General features: G+C 29.9%; 1 protein-coding gene across 1 annotated transcript; it reads right to left on the bottom strand.

Moving 5' to 3' along the window:
• Positions 1 to 3,066: 3,066 nt before the first annotated feature.
• On the bottom strand, positions 3,067 to 16,836 carry LOC117682051 (uncharacterized). Its single transcript, XM_066085614.1, has 18 exons — positions 16,729 to 16,836; positions 13,599 to 13,628; positions 13,159 to 13,251; positions 12,913 to 12,960; positions 12,249 to 12,270; positions 12,049 to 12,098; positions 10,929 to 10,997; positions 10,685 to 10,732; positions 10,248 to 10,295; positions 9,995 to 10,060; positions 9,570 to 9,614; positions 8,464 to 8,511; positions 7,973 to 8,035; positions 7,454 to 7,501; positions 6,558 to 6,650; positions 6,332 to 6,467; positions 4,514 to 5,038; positions 3,067 to 4,334 (listed from the first exon to the last, which is right to left on the bottom strand). The coding sequence occupies exons 1-18, from the start codon at positions 16,729 to 16,731 to the stop codon at positions 4,087 to 4,089; spliced, it is 1,683 nt and encodes a 560-aa protein (XP_065941686.1). The 5' UTR covers positions 16,732 to 16,836; the 3' UTR covers positions 3,067 to 4,086.
• Between the last annotated feature and the right edge of the window lie 794 nt (positions 16,837 to 17,630).

The following is a 17,630-nucleotide window of genomic DNA, read 5'->3' as shown; positions in this document are numbered from 1 at the left end:
TGATGGAAAAAATATGCTCTATCAAAAACTGCCGAGATCAACAATGTTAAGTTATTACTGATCACTACGGATGTTATTTCAAACATTGAGCTGAACTGATGAACTGAACAACTTTGACTTATGTTGCTAACAAGCCTTCTCTTATCTTATATGATAAACCAAACCAGTCTATATGCATATCGATTTGATTTATCATATGCAATAAGTTCCAATTTATCTCGATGTCGACATAAACTTTGATAGATTCATGGTGTGTTTTGATTCAAATTGACATAAAAAACAATTAAAAATATATACCAAGTAATTCGGTGGGTTTTTTTTTCTGCGTACTACTTTTCTTGAGACTTTTGTATAGGTAACTGATATTTTAACAATTTGCTAAAACGTGATTAACAAGAAAAAGATATCTAATTCAACAATTTAATATTGTTTTATCTATGCAATAGATTTAAAACATAGTAATATAAAACACTAAACAAATTTGGATGTCCTAGTTAATAAGGGTTTTAGGTGGTGAACGTGGTATGAATTGATTTAATAAAATGTTTGTTGATATCCTCTCTCTCGAAAAAAGATCTACCAAGAGCATAAGTTAAATTTACGTAAAATTGCCACCGTTTATATATTAAAATTCTGCATTCAATTCATGATTGCAAGGTCTTTTTGGAAAGATTTACTTCCTTGTATATATAATGACGTGCACCTCCAATTCACAGCATAATTTGTTCAGAATTGTTTTGTCGACCATTATATCAAAATAACGGTTTCGTTTACATTTGCTTTTTCATTGGCATAATTAGTTCCTTGGTTTTTTTTTTTTTGGTTTTTTGTTTTGTTGGTTTTTTTTGTATACATTCATATATGTACACAAAATTATGTAACCAGTATTTTTTAAAATGCTTTTCTAAGGTACTTTCTAAAGAGCCGCATGTAAAGTTGAGCAACAAATTTTAATACAAAACGTAACAGCAATTTAACTATTTGGATCAGCATTTGTATTTAACTATTTAGGGTAATTGTTTAAAAAGTCTCTGTTCAGAAGACGAACAGAATAGAAATGAAAAAGTGTTTTCAAAATTGAAAATATGTTAATGAAAAAAGTATCAACGTGGCTAATGTAGTTACAACTTGAAATGTTTTTGCCACAAATTCAAATGAAAATTTCGTTTAAAGAATAAGAAACTATTGTTAATTAACACAGAAATATGTCTTCTCATGTGGATATAGGGTTGTAAGTTAGTTATTTGAAATGCGTTTTGTTTGTACTGGCTTACATATGATTGGTCAATTTTTACACTGAGCCGTGCGACCCTTTAATTAATTAAAATTTTGGTTCAATTCTATTAAAAAAAACATTAAAAACGACTCTAGTTTGATTTTAAATATTATGGAAAACATTTTGGTATGCAATATGTAAACAATGTATGTTACATCCATTTAAAATGACAAAAACGTGATAGTCCACGAAGATTTTGAACAGCTCTCGTATATTATGTTTAATGAAAACATGACTTTTATAGTAAAAAGTGTAATATTTAATGAAAAGACGGGCATTACAAATTGATCATAAGTAGGATTTATTGTTTACCCCCTCAAGACAAACTTAGTCGAACCTATCTTTTAAATATTGTGTTAGTTTTAGATTTTACAGGGAAACATTTTTTCTATATTCTTTTTAAATTATATAATCATTCATGATATCAAATTTTGCAATAGACATTAAGATAGAAAAAAATTTAAAAAGTTACGTAACGTTTAATAATAAACAGCTTCAAAGTCATTGCATAAACAGTCCAAATACTAGCTCTTAAAGTCATGCATTAAAAATAATGCATGTTCAAAACTTCCGGGTAAACTCAACCGGGAAATCCAAAGGTTATACAATTACATCAGAGAATTACAAAGAATACTGAATAGACAAGACCTTTTGTTATTCAACCAGATACCATTTTTCCGGCGATGATTGTTTAGGTACATCAACACATTCAGAATTGTGTATGTTGTTGACACATCTGAAGATTGAATTTCGTCGACACAATCAAATTTTGTTGTCGACGAACCTTTAAAGAAATATCGATATTGTTCAAGAATAAAAGGAGTTTAAGCTAAATGATGTTATGCAAAAATGTGTATCTTAGACGTGTTTTTGTTATGATAATGAAAAAACACAATATAAATGTTCATTTAGATAAAAATAATTTGAACCTCGACACAAAAAAGATACTAAACATTTCATATGCAGTGCATCGAAATTTGTATTAAACGTACATTTGAATTTTCATCATATTTACGTTATTTTCCTATGCTGGATGGATCAGGACTGGATTTTTCACTAATCTTGTACCATAATTACAACATATAAATTACGTTATGATACCCCCGCAAAAAAAGTTTAGGAATCGTCTTGCCATTCTGTCTGTACAGTCGTGGCCGGTTCACTTCTTTCTTATGGAGAAACCTTTTTTGATTTACTACTTTCATGAACCACGAAGTGAGCGGTTTATAAAAAAAGAAAAGAAAACTGTCCCAAACCATTTTATAACCTATAAATCTAATAATGTTGAATTCATAGCTTGTAATGTTATTTTTGTTATTAATTGTACCAAAACGACCAATTGACGTTAAAAATGACATCAAATTGTACGAAATTAACCGTAACGTCATGCGGATTGATCCGATTTTTTACTTATTCTAATAATGACATAGGCAACATTCTTTATACGATATAGATTTTTGGGGGGTTTTCAAAAAGCGCGTTACAACCAGAGTTAAATTTATCATCTATATATGAACTTTAAGAGGGAGCCATTTTATAATCAAAGTAAGAACAATGGTTGAATAATAAGCAAAATAAGTTACGTAACCCAAGATGAAAAGAATAATCTTTTCCATATGTAAATTAAGAGATTTAAACGACTCTCCTTAAGTGCAAGTACTTTTATCTAACATATTATCGAAGATGAATCCATTTGAATGTTTATTTCGATTATTTTGATCCTTTGATATTGGGCTTGAAGTTTTTCAGAAGTAGTCGATATATTTAACTGTTCAAGCGCATTGACAAAGTTATCAGAATTGTTTACTTTTATCTCATGTAAGCAAATAACAAACATAAACATGTACATATATAACAAGTTAAATGTATGAATTTCAAAATGAATCTGAAAGCACTAATGTATATAATTGTAAGAACGTATGCAGTAACCATAGAACGACGATACATCGTGACACATATCGTAGACGAGAAACCAGATCAATGAGACAGTATAGACAAATAAAAGTATTCCTGATTACACACATTAGTGCCAGAAATATAATATCACAGTCACAAACAAAGAACAAATATCCTTCACATATATTTGGCATAAAAATGCTAACGACGATTAATAATTTAAACTTTCAGTAGTTCTAATATAATTAACAAAATTAAAGGTAAATGTACATATATGCATGTGAATATTATATGAATTTATTGAATTTCGTATAATAACTCAGTTGTTTGAATCAAATGATCTGTATTGACATTTGCGTTGTGGAACTAAATGTTCAAACACATGCAAAAACATCATGACATGTTATTTTACCTCTTTGATGCACCAATATAATAATTTGTCAAATTGTAAACTATCATAAAAATCATTATTTAATTGCCACAAATCTTTATATGAAATTCACTGAATTAGAATAAGTTTTAGTTTATCGATAGTTTTCTCACATACTTAAATTTTCATACATACACAAACAAAATTCACTTCTAGAACAAAGAACCCAATTATATAACACGTACGTCGACTAGGTAGAACATTAATTTTGATTGTCGGATCAGAGTTACTAATAACAATGTTTGGAGGACAAAGGTTGCTTGGTTCATTTCCTGTGCTTGAAGGAAAACACAACAGATACCACAACTGTATTTATAATATGTCAAACTATAAATCTATTGTAGAAAATGTTGTAAATACACATTTCTCCGGTTAAAAATCCGCCATTATTATCGAGCCAATATGACCTATGTCAATGAATTGACTGTTTCTTTGATCTTTAACACTCTTTTAAATTTGCAAGATTGCAATGATATATATATTTCTATTGACAAGTATTGCTTACACTTTCACATGTTTTGGTGTTATCGTCCCAAACAAGATGCCAGTTTGAACCGCTTGAACAGTCTCTTTGCCATAATATACGATTTGCGCATGTAACATAACCATTACACGTCGAACATGACTGGTAGTCCCCATCACACATGCTGTCACATTGATCAACACAGCCCTTAGTTGTACTGTTGTAGCACTGTCCTCCTGGATCTGACGAAGAGCCACTATCTTGGTTACCTAAAAGACCACATTTTGCATATGAATTTAATTTAATTTATTATAATCTTTGCAAAAGTTAATTATACGCTAAACGCTGATACTCTCTCTCTCTCTCTCTCTCTCTCTCTCTCTCTCTCTCTCTCTCAATCGATCGATCGATGTATCTTAACTACGTTAATGATGTAAATGATAGATACCTGTCTGGTTCGTGTAATAAGCTGTCATGTTCCTCTTAAACTCTTCAAATAATTCAAACAACACTGTTTTTAATTCTTGTATTGACGTTTCAGTTCCATTTCTTATATTACTTATTTCATTACGTAGTGTTTGTGAATCATTTCTTACAGACTCCGTTGCTTCATTTAATATATCTTCAAACGTTTTAAGCTTTTCAAATACTTCCAACGGCATGGTTTTCAATTCCTGTATTGACGTTTCAGTCTCATTCCTTAGATTGCTTATTTCATTACGTAATGTATGTGAATCGTTTTTTACAGATATTATTGCTGTATCAAATGAATCATTAAACACCTTTAACTCCTCAGATAATTCCAACGACTTTGTTCTCAGTTCTCCTATTGACGTTTCAGTTTGATTACGTAGATTACTTGTTTCATCCCACAATGTGTGTGAATCGTTTTGAACTGACACTATTGTTTCATTAAATGAATCACTAAACGTCTTAAGCGAGCTGGCGAGTGTATTGTTAATTTGATTGTTACCTGAAAAAAAGAAATGGTTATTTTCAACAAAATAAATACGTATTTAATTCAAACTATACATGTATAAGTTGGCCATTTACGAAAGAAAGAACGTTTTCATATATCTCGTTAAAGAAAAAATCGAGACAACAAGACGATGTTTCACCTTTAGAAAAGACACTTACATAAAAGCCCTTAAATAACCAATCGAATTCAAACAATTTTTTTTACTGTAATATTAAGTGGTAATTTTTTTTTTTTTAGAAATTATTGTGCAGATTAAAGATTCAATAAAAACATGATTATATTATTGCATATTTGCTGAGCAAGCATCCCATGTGTTTCTCTTTAGAAGATATCTTAAGTTTCTAAAATTCATGATCACTTGAAATTAAATCTCACCAGAAGTAATTGAGAAATGCATAAAGTTTTGAATCATGAAACCGCTAGAATGATATACTCTCATATTTAAGGTCAACACAAAACCATTATTTTCTTTCTATACCCGCAGTGGGTCAATTTAGGTTACGTGGAATTTGTTTGCACCTCTTTTCTAATGAATTAACATCCCCGATAAATAATGAAGAAAAGTCGTTTTTCCAATTAATATTGAAACAAATAAACGACTTTTTGTCAAATAACATTACTAAAAACATTACAGTCATTTCATGCATATCTTTTACATTTTAATGCTATGCTATGGTATGCGATTTTAATGATATGCTATGAGATTTGTTTGCTATGCTATGAGATTTGTATGCTATGCTATGAGAAATTGAAATGAAGGGCTTAATGATATTGTATGCTATGCTATGCTATGGTATGCTATGAGATTTGAACAAAAAAGCCTCCATACACAGAAGAGTTCCTCACATTTCGAAGTAAAATAATAAGAAGCCAAAGTTTACCACAAATATGTCATGTAAACATTTATTTTATTAAATAAAAACATTCAAAACCGAGTTAAAATACTGTTGTATGCTATGCTATGGTATGCAATGATATGATATGACGAATGCGATTCTATGAGATTGTATGCTATGGTATGAGATTCCAATGCTATGCTATGAGATTTCAATGCTATGATATGAGATTTCAATGCTATGCTATGCTATGGTGTATGTTGTAAAAGATATGCTTGAACTGACTGTATCATTTCTTTAAAATTGACAATCTATCAAAATTGTTCCCTACAAAATAAAATAAATATAAAGTAAATTTGATCGCAGTAGGCATTTTATCACATAAGTTGTTGTGCTATGCATTGTAAAAAAAACACGTTTTCTACATTAATTGAAGTAAACATGTTCCCACCCTCTATTATCTTTTTCTCCAAATTATTGGCGTTCATGTTATTAAAAGTGGAAAGTGCAACGCCAATCGAGATGCCGAGGAAAATAGCTGTCCAGACGCCGCACTGACAAGCCCTCTTTATGGAACAACTTTTATGCTTTAAAAGAAAATAAAGTGTTAAACTTTTTAAAATAACTGATAATGCAATGGAAAGTAGTTCACACTTTTCTGTATAAATAAAACTTACTTTAGGTTCGGACTGATCCCTCTCCGTGTCTCTATGAACGAGACCTGGTTCTAGAACACAGTATGTCGGCCGTGCGGAAGGTAGAGGTGGGGGCTAAAATCAAAGTTAACATTTGGGTTAAAATTGGGTTTTATACGAAATAATTTATTCGGTATTTTTATTAAAGAAGTGACCGATGGGGCACATTGACTACCTGAACAAAATCAGCAATAAATTAGTCAGCTTTATGGAGTCACATTTCCTAAAATGTAATTAAATAACACATTTGATGCTTATAATGGTTCTTAATTGATAAAAAAAAAACTATTGATTTTGATAGCAACCGTATCTTTAAGGACACGGTTTCATAAAAATACAATAATTTAACTCGATGTTTTTTTTATTTCTCTGTTGAAATATCTTAATGTCGATTTGATTTTTCAAGGCCAAAAATCAAAACAATAACTGTGTTTTGTTGTGTTTTAAGTACTTGAAGTTTCACCAGGCATAAAAATAATACTTGCAATCGAGTATATGTACTATCTGTACATAATGAAATAAACGATGTATGTTTAACTCCTTAATCTGTATTGATATTTAGTTGTTGGTATTTATTTATTCAAGCACTTTCAAAATAAACATACCCGTTTGATGAAAGTTAATTTCGCATTGGCCAAAGGAATCGTAGTGAACAGTCCAAGATTATTTACTGGGTTTATAATATAGTATAATATATGCAATGAAGGTTTTCGTTATGAATGAATATGGGTAAATGTGACTTTTATTTTTGTTTTTCCGGTAGCTTTTTAACAAGAGCCCGATAGGTCACGTTGATTACCAGAACAAAAGTGTACAATATAGGTTCCAACAAGAAATATCAGAAAGAAAAATATAGTTTATCTAATCTAAAATCTTACCTGTTCGCGACTGGTTGTACTTTGTAAACTCCCTACATCTGCATAATACTATAAGAAAACAAAAACATAAATGAAAATATACATAGGATTGGAGTAATAACGCTCGATTGTTTTAAATCTGTTCTTATTTACAAAACAATAGATATCTACCCCAAGATACCATTTTATCGCATTATTGTTAAACTAAATAAATTGTAACCCGCCTCTGGTCGTAATATTGGTCTAAAAATCATTTCAGCTTGTGACAATATCAAAGAATCGGGCAAAAATATTTCAAAGAAATTAATGCATGTAGCAACTGCAGGCTGCTTGCGCATGCAATTTAGAAAAATACTTTATCAATTAGATAGGAAGAATTTCCTTGTTATCATTTTAAGAGGTTTGAGTAGGTCTGTGTCATTCATTCTCCTTAGAAACAATTATTGGTACTTATGCTGTATATAAATTTGAATATTTATAAATTAAGATGCATAACTAAAGTTTGGCAAAATGTTTAAGAGTACTTATTGACTGAATTACCGGTGTGGTGTTGGAGCCTCCAGATTGATTGGATAAACGCAAACCTCCTATTCCAGATACATTCTGATAATATACAAACAAATTGAATATTAGCATGCATGAGAATATGACATATCACAAGTCAAGTTTCCAATATTTTTGTAGCTTCAATATTTCCTCTTTTTAATTAAAAGGTTAAGTTGTTTTGTCAATACAACCAAACTGATAGGATGTTTTGTAAATACTATGCTTTACATGCGCTGCATTTGACCACGTCAAAATATTTGACAATGTTTTTTTTAATCTAATTTTAAAATTTTGCAATAATTTTTGACGTGCGTTTGTTTGTTAGGTACATAACACAATAAATTATAAATCTACAATAAGACTCAACTTTTTAGAATACTGTAATATCCATAACCATTGGATAATGACGTGTTGTAATTTAGATTTTCAAACGCAGTGTATCTTGGCTTATAACTGTAATAAACAAAAATTTGTGTAAAACCTACCGGGGCATTGTCATATTGGGCATATCGATCTCTTCGTTGGTATCGTGACTGCAAAATTAAGAAAAACCAGTCTTCAATAATTTGTTACCTCTCATTATATTAGCATCTGATAGAGCTGAAACATTTCATAAGCTTTTTGTTTAATGTGCAATTTTTGGGAGTTGATTTTAATCAACTCTCCTGTGCAGTTACTCTGGCAAACCGGAAGTGAAACAGTATTTGAACCTTAGCACAAATCATCACCGCTGACAAGACTTAGATCATGAAAATAGTAGATAAATCCAGTGTAATGTATGCTGAACCATTTTTTTTAAAAAGGAATTTATAAATACCTTGAAAATAGTCAGATTTTAAATAGTACGAACAATTTAGATAATTTTGTAGTCGTATGTATTCCTTGCCACAGTTAAATATACTCTCGTTCAACCAGAAGCTCGGCCGTCTCCTTTAATCTCCGACAAGCATAGAGTCTCTCTTTGTTGTCGGAGATTAAGGGAGACAGCCGAGCGTTTGGTTGAACGAGAGAAGAGTTCAATATTAGTTGTATCCAGACATGTGCACAATTTTTAGAAACATTTCAATTACTTATACATAATTTGATGGAATTAATACTTTAAATATTACACAGCGTGATTCATATGGGGTTTTCTTGAAATTCGTGTCGGAAAAGTTCGAGAACTCATATTATCAAAATGTGCATATTCAAATGCAGATTAGAAACTACTTGCCATGTGAAATAACATATCGTTGTTTTCAAAGTTAATAATAATCGATAAAATCAACTCCCTGCAGTACTTCAGTACTTTCCGTTTATAACCATATAATTTTATAACGATGTTACCGATAGTTATAATTTACACCATTTTTCCACAATGTTAAGATTTTCATAATTTGTAATATTTATATTCTTCGCGTCCGTTAACAAATTTATATAGTTCTATCATAGAGCATGTAAACGAGTAGCTTTATTACATGCACTCCTTAGAATCCATGACTCCACCAGTCTCTCTAACACGTTTCTGTTGTTGTTCAACGGCGAAACTGATGGCATATAACATTTTTAATAGCTACTTTAAGAGAGCAGGATAAAATTCTTGTAAACCTACCCGTGAATTGTCATAGTATTCACATTGTCTTCTATTGTAGTGTAGCTGCAAAATTAAGAAAAATCAAAAGATTTTTTTTACATCTATTAATAATAACATTTCTATTAGCTTGTAAAAGCTACAACATCTTGCAAATACCTGGTTAATGGGCAAACCGTCGTAGTACAGCTGCTGTTGAAATAATTTGCTATGCATTGATAAATTGTTATCAAATGCAATGAATCTTGCGGATAGGTACTTAAAATTATTATTTTAATCAGAAAAACTGCCATTTAGAACAATCTTATGAAAGAGATTACAAATAGTTTTTATAATTTTAAAAATATTTCTTATTTACTACAATAAAGTAGATGCTGTATTTTGTTTATTTTGTGTTCTAGATATTTTATAGTCTTCGGACCTTTTTGTTTAATTTGTTTACTTACCCCGACTCTATCAGTTTCTCCAACATTTTGCGGTTGCAGATTTAAGGGTGATAATGGTACATGTATCTAAAATCAGTTTGAACAAATATTATGATACTTTGACAATGCAATTTGCAAATAGTACGTACGCATGAGTACATGAATATATGAATAATCAGATTTCAATCAAATCTAAAATCATTAAGCTATTACTTCTTAGAGTTAAAGTTCTTTAATTGCAAATTGGTGTTTTTTTAGTAAACATCAAACATACCAAGCGAGTTCCTCGAGGACAGTATGATAATTGTTGTATTCCCGTTGCCTTTTTAAATAAAAAAAATGATAATACTAATGAATCAAAACAGATAATAACACAATGCATAAGAAAATATTGGCATTAGTAGAACATTTTTGTAATTTGTTAGATAATTATTCCTTGTCTATTAATTAATTGCGTAACGTTTGAAGAAAATTCCATGCAACATTTATTTTTATTATTACCTTATTTTCTTCTTATATTTGTACTCCACGTATTGCCTGGTTAAATTCTGTTTGTCAACTGTTTAAATTTTATTTATGGGCAAACGTTGATCCTTCTTATATTAATTTATTTTACATGCTGTTTATAATTTGTATATATGATCAAGTTTATCGTCGTTTTGATTTAACTGATTCAACTCGTTGATGAATTAAATCAAAAAAAGGGTTTACCTGTCCGTCTCTTTTTTGTACACCTTGAACTTCACCGTATGAAGAACCCTACCACAAGAAAAGGCAATTAAAATAAAATATTGAGTTATTGTAAATTATGAATTATATAACGGTAACTATGTTAGGAGAAAGTACGGAAACGCATAACTGCCCCTTGTTGTTGTATTAGAACAGAATATTTTCTGATAATAATATGGTTAAATGTACTTATTCCGAAGTTTGGGAATCTAATTAACACATTTACCGATTGCTTGGTGATGTTGGAGCCTCGAGAATGATTGGAGATTCGAAAATGTGCTGTTCCATGTACATTCTGTTCATATTATAAAAAGAAGAGCATTTGTGATATGGCTTTTATGAAAATGTTACATGTCATTTTCTTTTCAAAGAATTCTGCAGCCTCATTATTTTTATTACGTTTGTTTTGATTTCAAAAAAAATCTGAAGTTGCTCTGTCAAATTAACCAAAATGTGTATGATGTCGTTTAATTCTATATGTTACATAAGATGCGTATTAACACTTTAAAATTATTGATATATACTATTTAATTTCAATCTCATTGTGATAAAACGACAGAAAATGTATTTTTTTTCTTGTATATCTATCTTGAAAAGTATAATGAATATTTTGCAAAACTATTTCTCGCATTGGCTTTAAATGTTGAGATTTCTCCCGTATTCGTCACCATTTGATATGAACGCATTTAAATCATGATTCACGATGGCACTTTAAAAAACAATTTACCACCACGTGTAAGATTTATACATGCATTGTTGTACTTTAAACTATGTCTTCTTCCTTAGCATTGTAAAAAATTAAGAAATATAAACTTTTATCTTTCTATAAACATTTCTTTATAATAACACTTATTCAGTGTCAGTTTTCACATTTATTTTCAAGTTATAAATTATGATACTTGAATATTAGATTTCGTAAACATTTCATTAGATTCATAAAACATTTTATTGTATTAGATTTATAAAAGATGTAAATTTGTAATTTAAGATTCAGTTGTGGTATGTGTATTATTGCTAATTTTTTTTTTTTTAAATCTTGTGTTATATTTAAAAATTTAAGATCTTATATGCAAAATTTTTTATTACACACTTTTTGGTAAAACACCAAATAAACAAAGCGACATGATTAGGGAATGTACCAATATGATTGTAGATAACTAGTAATGTACTCCAGATGCATTAATATAATGAAACAGCAACTATTAATCAAAACAAAAGATAAGATTATGTTGGTAATACATAGGTGATAATTTAGATGATTTGTGACAGAAATTTTTGTCTTAATTGTCTTGTTCCTTTTGTCCGCATCTGAATAAATTTTCACGTAACAATTATACTATTGTTACCTCATTCTCTTCAATGTCGTCATCATAATCTATTGGAAATTCATTGAACTCTAAACAAACAGACAAAATTGGAAGTTAAAGTATTTTACCCAGAAATGATTATATAAGTTAGAATTAAAGTTTACTTAAACACATTCAATACGAGATGTAATATTTTATCATATTGAAACTACATATATATGTATATACGTAAGGCATACCTTCTATATCCTGCAGGCGTCCCTAAAAATAAATATAATGTAAAATCAGTTTGGCATTACATCCTTTTTCTTGTGAAAATACAAGGCAAATGAAATGGATTTATATTGCAAAAGGAGAGACACATTTTAGGGGCATGGTCATGATTTTGGCCGAATTCTATTTTTCGTTTTTATTTTTTACAATGCTTTAGGAATGCATTTCTAATGATCATATGAAACTTGAGATTCAGTTTTAGAGTTATAAACAAGATACAGGCTCGCAATTCTTTGTCATGCAAACAAGGCTCGTGTCCTGTTTTTGTTTACATAGGTTCAATATAGCAGTCATTTTTTTAAGCTGATTTGTCTATCTTTTTATTCATTTAAAGCATAAATAAACAGTTCCTAACTTTTAACATATTCATTTGAGGTCTAAAACAGGAATTTTAACTTCAACATTTAAAATGTAAACAAAACCTCTATTTGCAAAGCAATGTATTGTAAGCTCTGTAACTCGCTTATAATTCAACGAATGACACTTACATTATGGTTGACAATGTAAACTGCTTCACTGAGGCATTGTAAACATGAAAGTCAGAAAAATAATTTCAACCAAAATCGTGACCATGCGTTCTTGATAATTGAACAATTGATTGATTTCGTTCAAATGACCTTGAAGATTTACCTGACCGTCTCTGTTTTGCAAATGCTGAACGTCAACGTATGAAGAACCCTTCCGGAATAAAAAAAAAAAACAACAACAACTAAGTAAAGATTAATTACGAATGATATATAACATTATTCCTTGGAACTTGTTATAATCATTTTTAAGAACACTCGTGCAAAAATATGTGAATAACACTATCCGTGCAATGTTTAAATGTTTATAAAACTTGAAATTGTTATAATTGCAGTTTTGAATAATAATTACCGATTTTATTGTTGTGTTGGATGTTTCCGACCTTTCAGAATTAGTGGAATTCCCAGAAAATCTCAGGTGCGTGTCTTGAACGATTTGCTTGTTCTATTGGTAATTATTTTGAAACAATTGTAATATATAATTTTGATGGATATCCTATGGTCGGAACAATTTATTTCATGCAAAATTATGACTTTTTGGGGGAAATTTCCTGGTTATGTGAACAATCTTTTAGATTCCATTTATTGATAGTTTTACTCATATATACCATTATCAACTGTTTTTAAATAACAATATGTAATAATATGTATCGAAAGGTTTTGGCATTTTTTAGAAATGTGAATTATTTCGAAAAATATGATTTAAATATAGATTGAATTATAATTAGTATTATATTGAAAAATGGCCGAGATTGAAATATAATTGAAAACTTAAATGCTGTGAAAACTTACTCTAATATTCCTTTCCATATAAGATCGTGGCTGAAAAAGATAGCAAATATATCACAATAGTACACGATTGTACTGGTGTCCAATTATAATGAAGAAATCAAATTATTTTTTCCATAAACTACAAAGCAGTCTAACACGACCGGTAAATTTGGGATGTTCATTTAAGTATTGAATCATTATTTTTTGAAAGATATAGTCTCATAACTGCAGCGGTGTGTGCGTACAAATTGATTAACGTGCGTAAAAGCCGTTAGCGCGTTATGAAAATTTGTATGCACACACTGCTGCAGTTATGAGACTATATTTTTCAAAAAATACTAGTAATGATTCAATGCTTATATTAACATTCTTTTAACCTCTTTCCTTGTCTGCAAATATGATTTATACCTTTATATTTACATTTGCAAATATGTATTCTTATCTGAACCTATAGAATAGCGAAAACGTTCAATTCTGTGTGAAATTTTTCATGACGTCACAATGATCATAACACCCACTTATCGCTTGTCGCTTGGATTATTGTTAACTTCAAATCTCGGTGATTTTAAAAGTTCTGAACGATTTGTTTCTTTCAAACGTAAATATAAGTAATAAACAGCAATGTTAAAAGGTGCACCGGGATATGAAGTTGGTTCGTACGTGATCAAATCTACTGAGAAACCATTCGGGCTTCACGGGATTTGATCACGTGACCAACCAACTTCATATCAATGTGCACTTTTTAAATAGCTGTTTATTTTTTTTAAATGTTATTTTACTTTAAGAGTTAGGTTCACATAAATGGAAGAGTCACTATAACTATGATTTTCGCATGTGACGTTGCATTTTACAGCGTTCAATGTTTGTTAAGTCAAATTAAAACCCGACATTTTAACCTTTCAGTACCCTGTGCGTGTTGCAGTGTTATAACTGCAGTAGTTTTCCACACACACTTTACATGCAAAAAATACATGGAATGTAAATACTTATTTTTATTTTATAATATAATGACTTTTTTATTAGTTTCATCATTGGAATAATTAAATGCTCATTGTAAAATTCAAGTAATATTTGTTTAATTTTAAGATAAACAAAAACTGCGATTGTTAGTTTAGCTTGGGCATGTTCTCGTTCGGGCATGTCAAATGTGCCATTTTATATCCAACTTCTATTAAACTTTATTCAAAATATAGTTTGGGTAATTAATCGATAGATTAAAGAAGGCGGCTACCGTCCTGATACTTAAAGTAAATAGCTTACAATTTTCCAAGAGAATTTTCATGGAGAAAAACTGTAGTTTCTACCGGTACAATTGGGATGGATGGATTTAATGAGCAAAAAAATTTGGAGCTCAAGGACCATAGATAGAAGATGTCAATCAGCGATATGCCTATATTCTAAAAAAAATAAACCGCAGTACTTTTCTCAGCATTTTGACAATTATGTCAAGTTTATAACACGTTTAACATTTTTAAAGGGTATAATATTGTAAAGCGATATTTTTGTCAATATGTAAGAAGTCAAAACATTTTAAATGATAAGAAACTATTCTCTTTTTAATCTTATTCACGAAGATACTAGTATTTTTCGTGCTGCGTTGCTAAAATTTCTGACTAAAAACTGTGTTTACTTGTTAATATATTTAATTGACATGTCAACCATTTCAAAATTGCGATTTTTATTGAAGCATTTGCTTTCGAAACGTTGTGCAAAATTTTGGTTATTCCATATGCTATATATAAATTGAATCAGTGTCTTTTTAAAAACACGTCAAATGTTTATAAAAACAGCTGTCTTGTAATAGAAATTGACAAATTTAATATTGCCTTCCTGGTTTAAATTTAAAACCAGATCTGAATTAAAAAATCGTTTTAATAGAGATTAATTTTGTCATGTTTATCATTTAAATAGTGAAACCAACTTCAGGTCTATTTTCATTAAAATTCACAAATAAAGGCTTCCCTTTGTCTAACAATTTCTTGAATTTAATTGGCAAACAGAAGACTTCCTTTGTCAAATATTAGTAAATTGAAAGTAAATCAACATTAGAAAAGACATTTTTATGTTTGTAGCAGCTGAATGAAGCCAGTCATAGCAATACTTATCATGCATCGGATCTAGATAGGGTCGATAGGGATTCAAATTTAGTAAATTTATTTAAGATAGGTCTTCGAGCTCCCGCATGAGTATGTTTTTCAACTAAAGACACACCCTTTCCCCGTTTAACTAAAATTAAAGAGTCTGCTTTTCGAGTGGGAAAGTGTCAGTTCCCAGAAATATCTTGTCCTCAATGTAATATACGTGTATATTTCAACATTGTATTGTCTACGTATTGCTCGAATATGCTATGCGCAACTTGCATATTAACTATATGTAAACTTTAACAAAAGTGTATTTTTATTGCCTGCTAGGTATCTTTTTCTCTCTAAAGAAACAAAAGAAATGCCTTATCATTGCAAATACTTCTGATTAGTTCATTCAATACTATAAATACATGTTTACTTGATTTTTAACCACTTTATCAGAAAGGTTATATCATTGTTAAAGATCCATAGTAGATTTTTCCACATGAAATCTGATTGTAAACAGCAGCAATCCTACTATAAAGGAAATCATACCATTTAACACCAGTACTAAAGGTACTATTCTATGAAATTTTCTTAAAAGACGTTAAAACAATGCAGGAAAAACTAAAATATTTAAATCATATAAGTTCTAAAGTGTTTCTAAAGCACTAAGATATTTCATTTTTCGGACCAGATCAGGAATGTTTAGACGTAATACAGATTAATTCTTCAAAAGACCTTGAAATAAGGACTTACGATATCATTTAATAACTTTGAGAAGTTTGCTGGAATTATGTAATCACAACCTTTAACATTTTCATATATTTGATTTTTTTTCTAAATAAAGTGGTACTTCAACTGCAAGTAAAACTGAAGGAGGATAAATCAAAACAAATTATATACGAATATCAATATTAATATAAAAATGAAACGCTAAGCTACTTTAGTGTATTTAACTAATACTTTTTTCATATCTGAACACATCCTATTATCCTTTTAAATATCGAACTCGCTCTAACTGCCTAACTCCCATTTTCTCCACCTTTCAAACACAACAAATCAAAAGCAGAACGTTACACTCTTACCATGTTTAAAGGTTCCCATGAAATGGGACCGTTTCCTCTGCGAATACATTTAAATATCTGTTGGGGAGGCTTATTGTTGGTCGGTTGTTTTATGTTGGATATTTTAGGATATTCTTTGAATTTGACACTAGACTTTGACCCGTGCGTGCATTGTATATGATATCGGACATTTACGAAATAGATGCATAGACACACCGTATTGTTGCCATTTACATAATAAAGCTTTAAGCCTACAATAATGCTATTATTTTCACCACACTCTGCTTAGTTAGAATAATCTAACTGTGTCTCGGGATAGGCCTATACCACAGTTAAAATGCCTCCCATATACCAGTAATGTAGCAAAAAATTGCAGAATCGCTGCGAAACGATTTTGGAAAAAATTAATAAAGCTGCATTGAAAATAACAGTCAAATTATTCACAATACTGTAAACTATTTTGAGACTGTAAATACCTTTCATCTAAAAATTTAATTCATATTAATGAAGAATTCACCACTTTTTTACAACAACGTTTTTCACTCGCTTCGAGTTGACATTCGGAACTATCTGGATTTTTTATATAAAATGCACTGAGTTAGAGTTATCCCCGTATTTCCTTTGATGAACAGAATATATACATGACAATTATTCAATGAAAATTTACACGTATTTGTAATATCGTTTCCAAGTTTATCCATGCAAATGTGATATTGTGGAAACAAAAACTAAAGAGTCTCCCGTGAATTAACGGGAATGTAATGCGCATGCGCAAGATTGTAAAATGCGAAAAATCCATATGATTTCCGGATTTTTTAAAAGAATTTTCGTTGATTTTTAATAAGCGAAGCTTGATTGAGAAAAAAAAACAAATTGGCAATCTTCAAGTGCCAATAATGTTTAGAATATATAAAACAAATAAC

This window comes from Magallana gigas, chromosome 5 (genome assembly GCF_963853765.1).
Source record: "Magallana gigas chromosome 5, xbMagGiga1.1, whole genome shotgun sequence".
NCBI lineage: Eukaryota > Metazoa > Mollusca > Bivalvia > Ostreida > Ostreidae > Magallana > Magallana gigas.
Note: the sequence above shows the minus strand (reverse complement) of the source record. Positions and strands in the feature narration are given on the sequence as shown.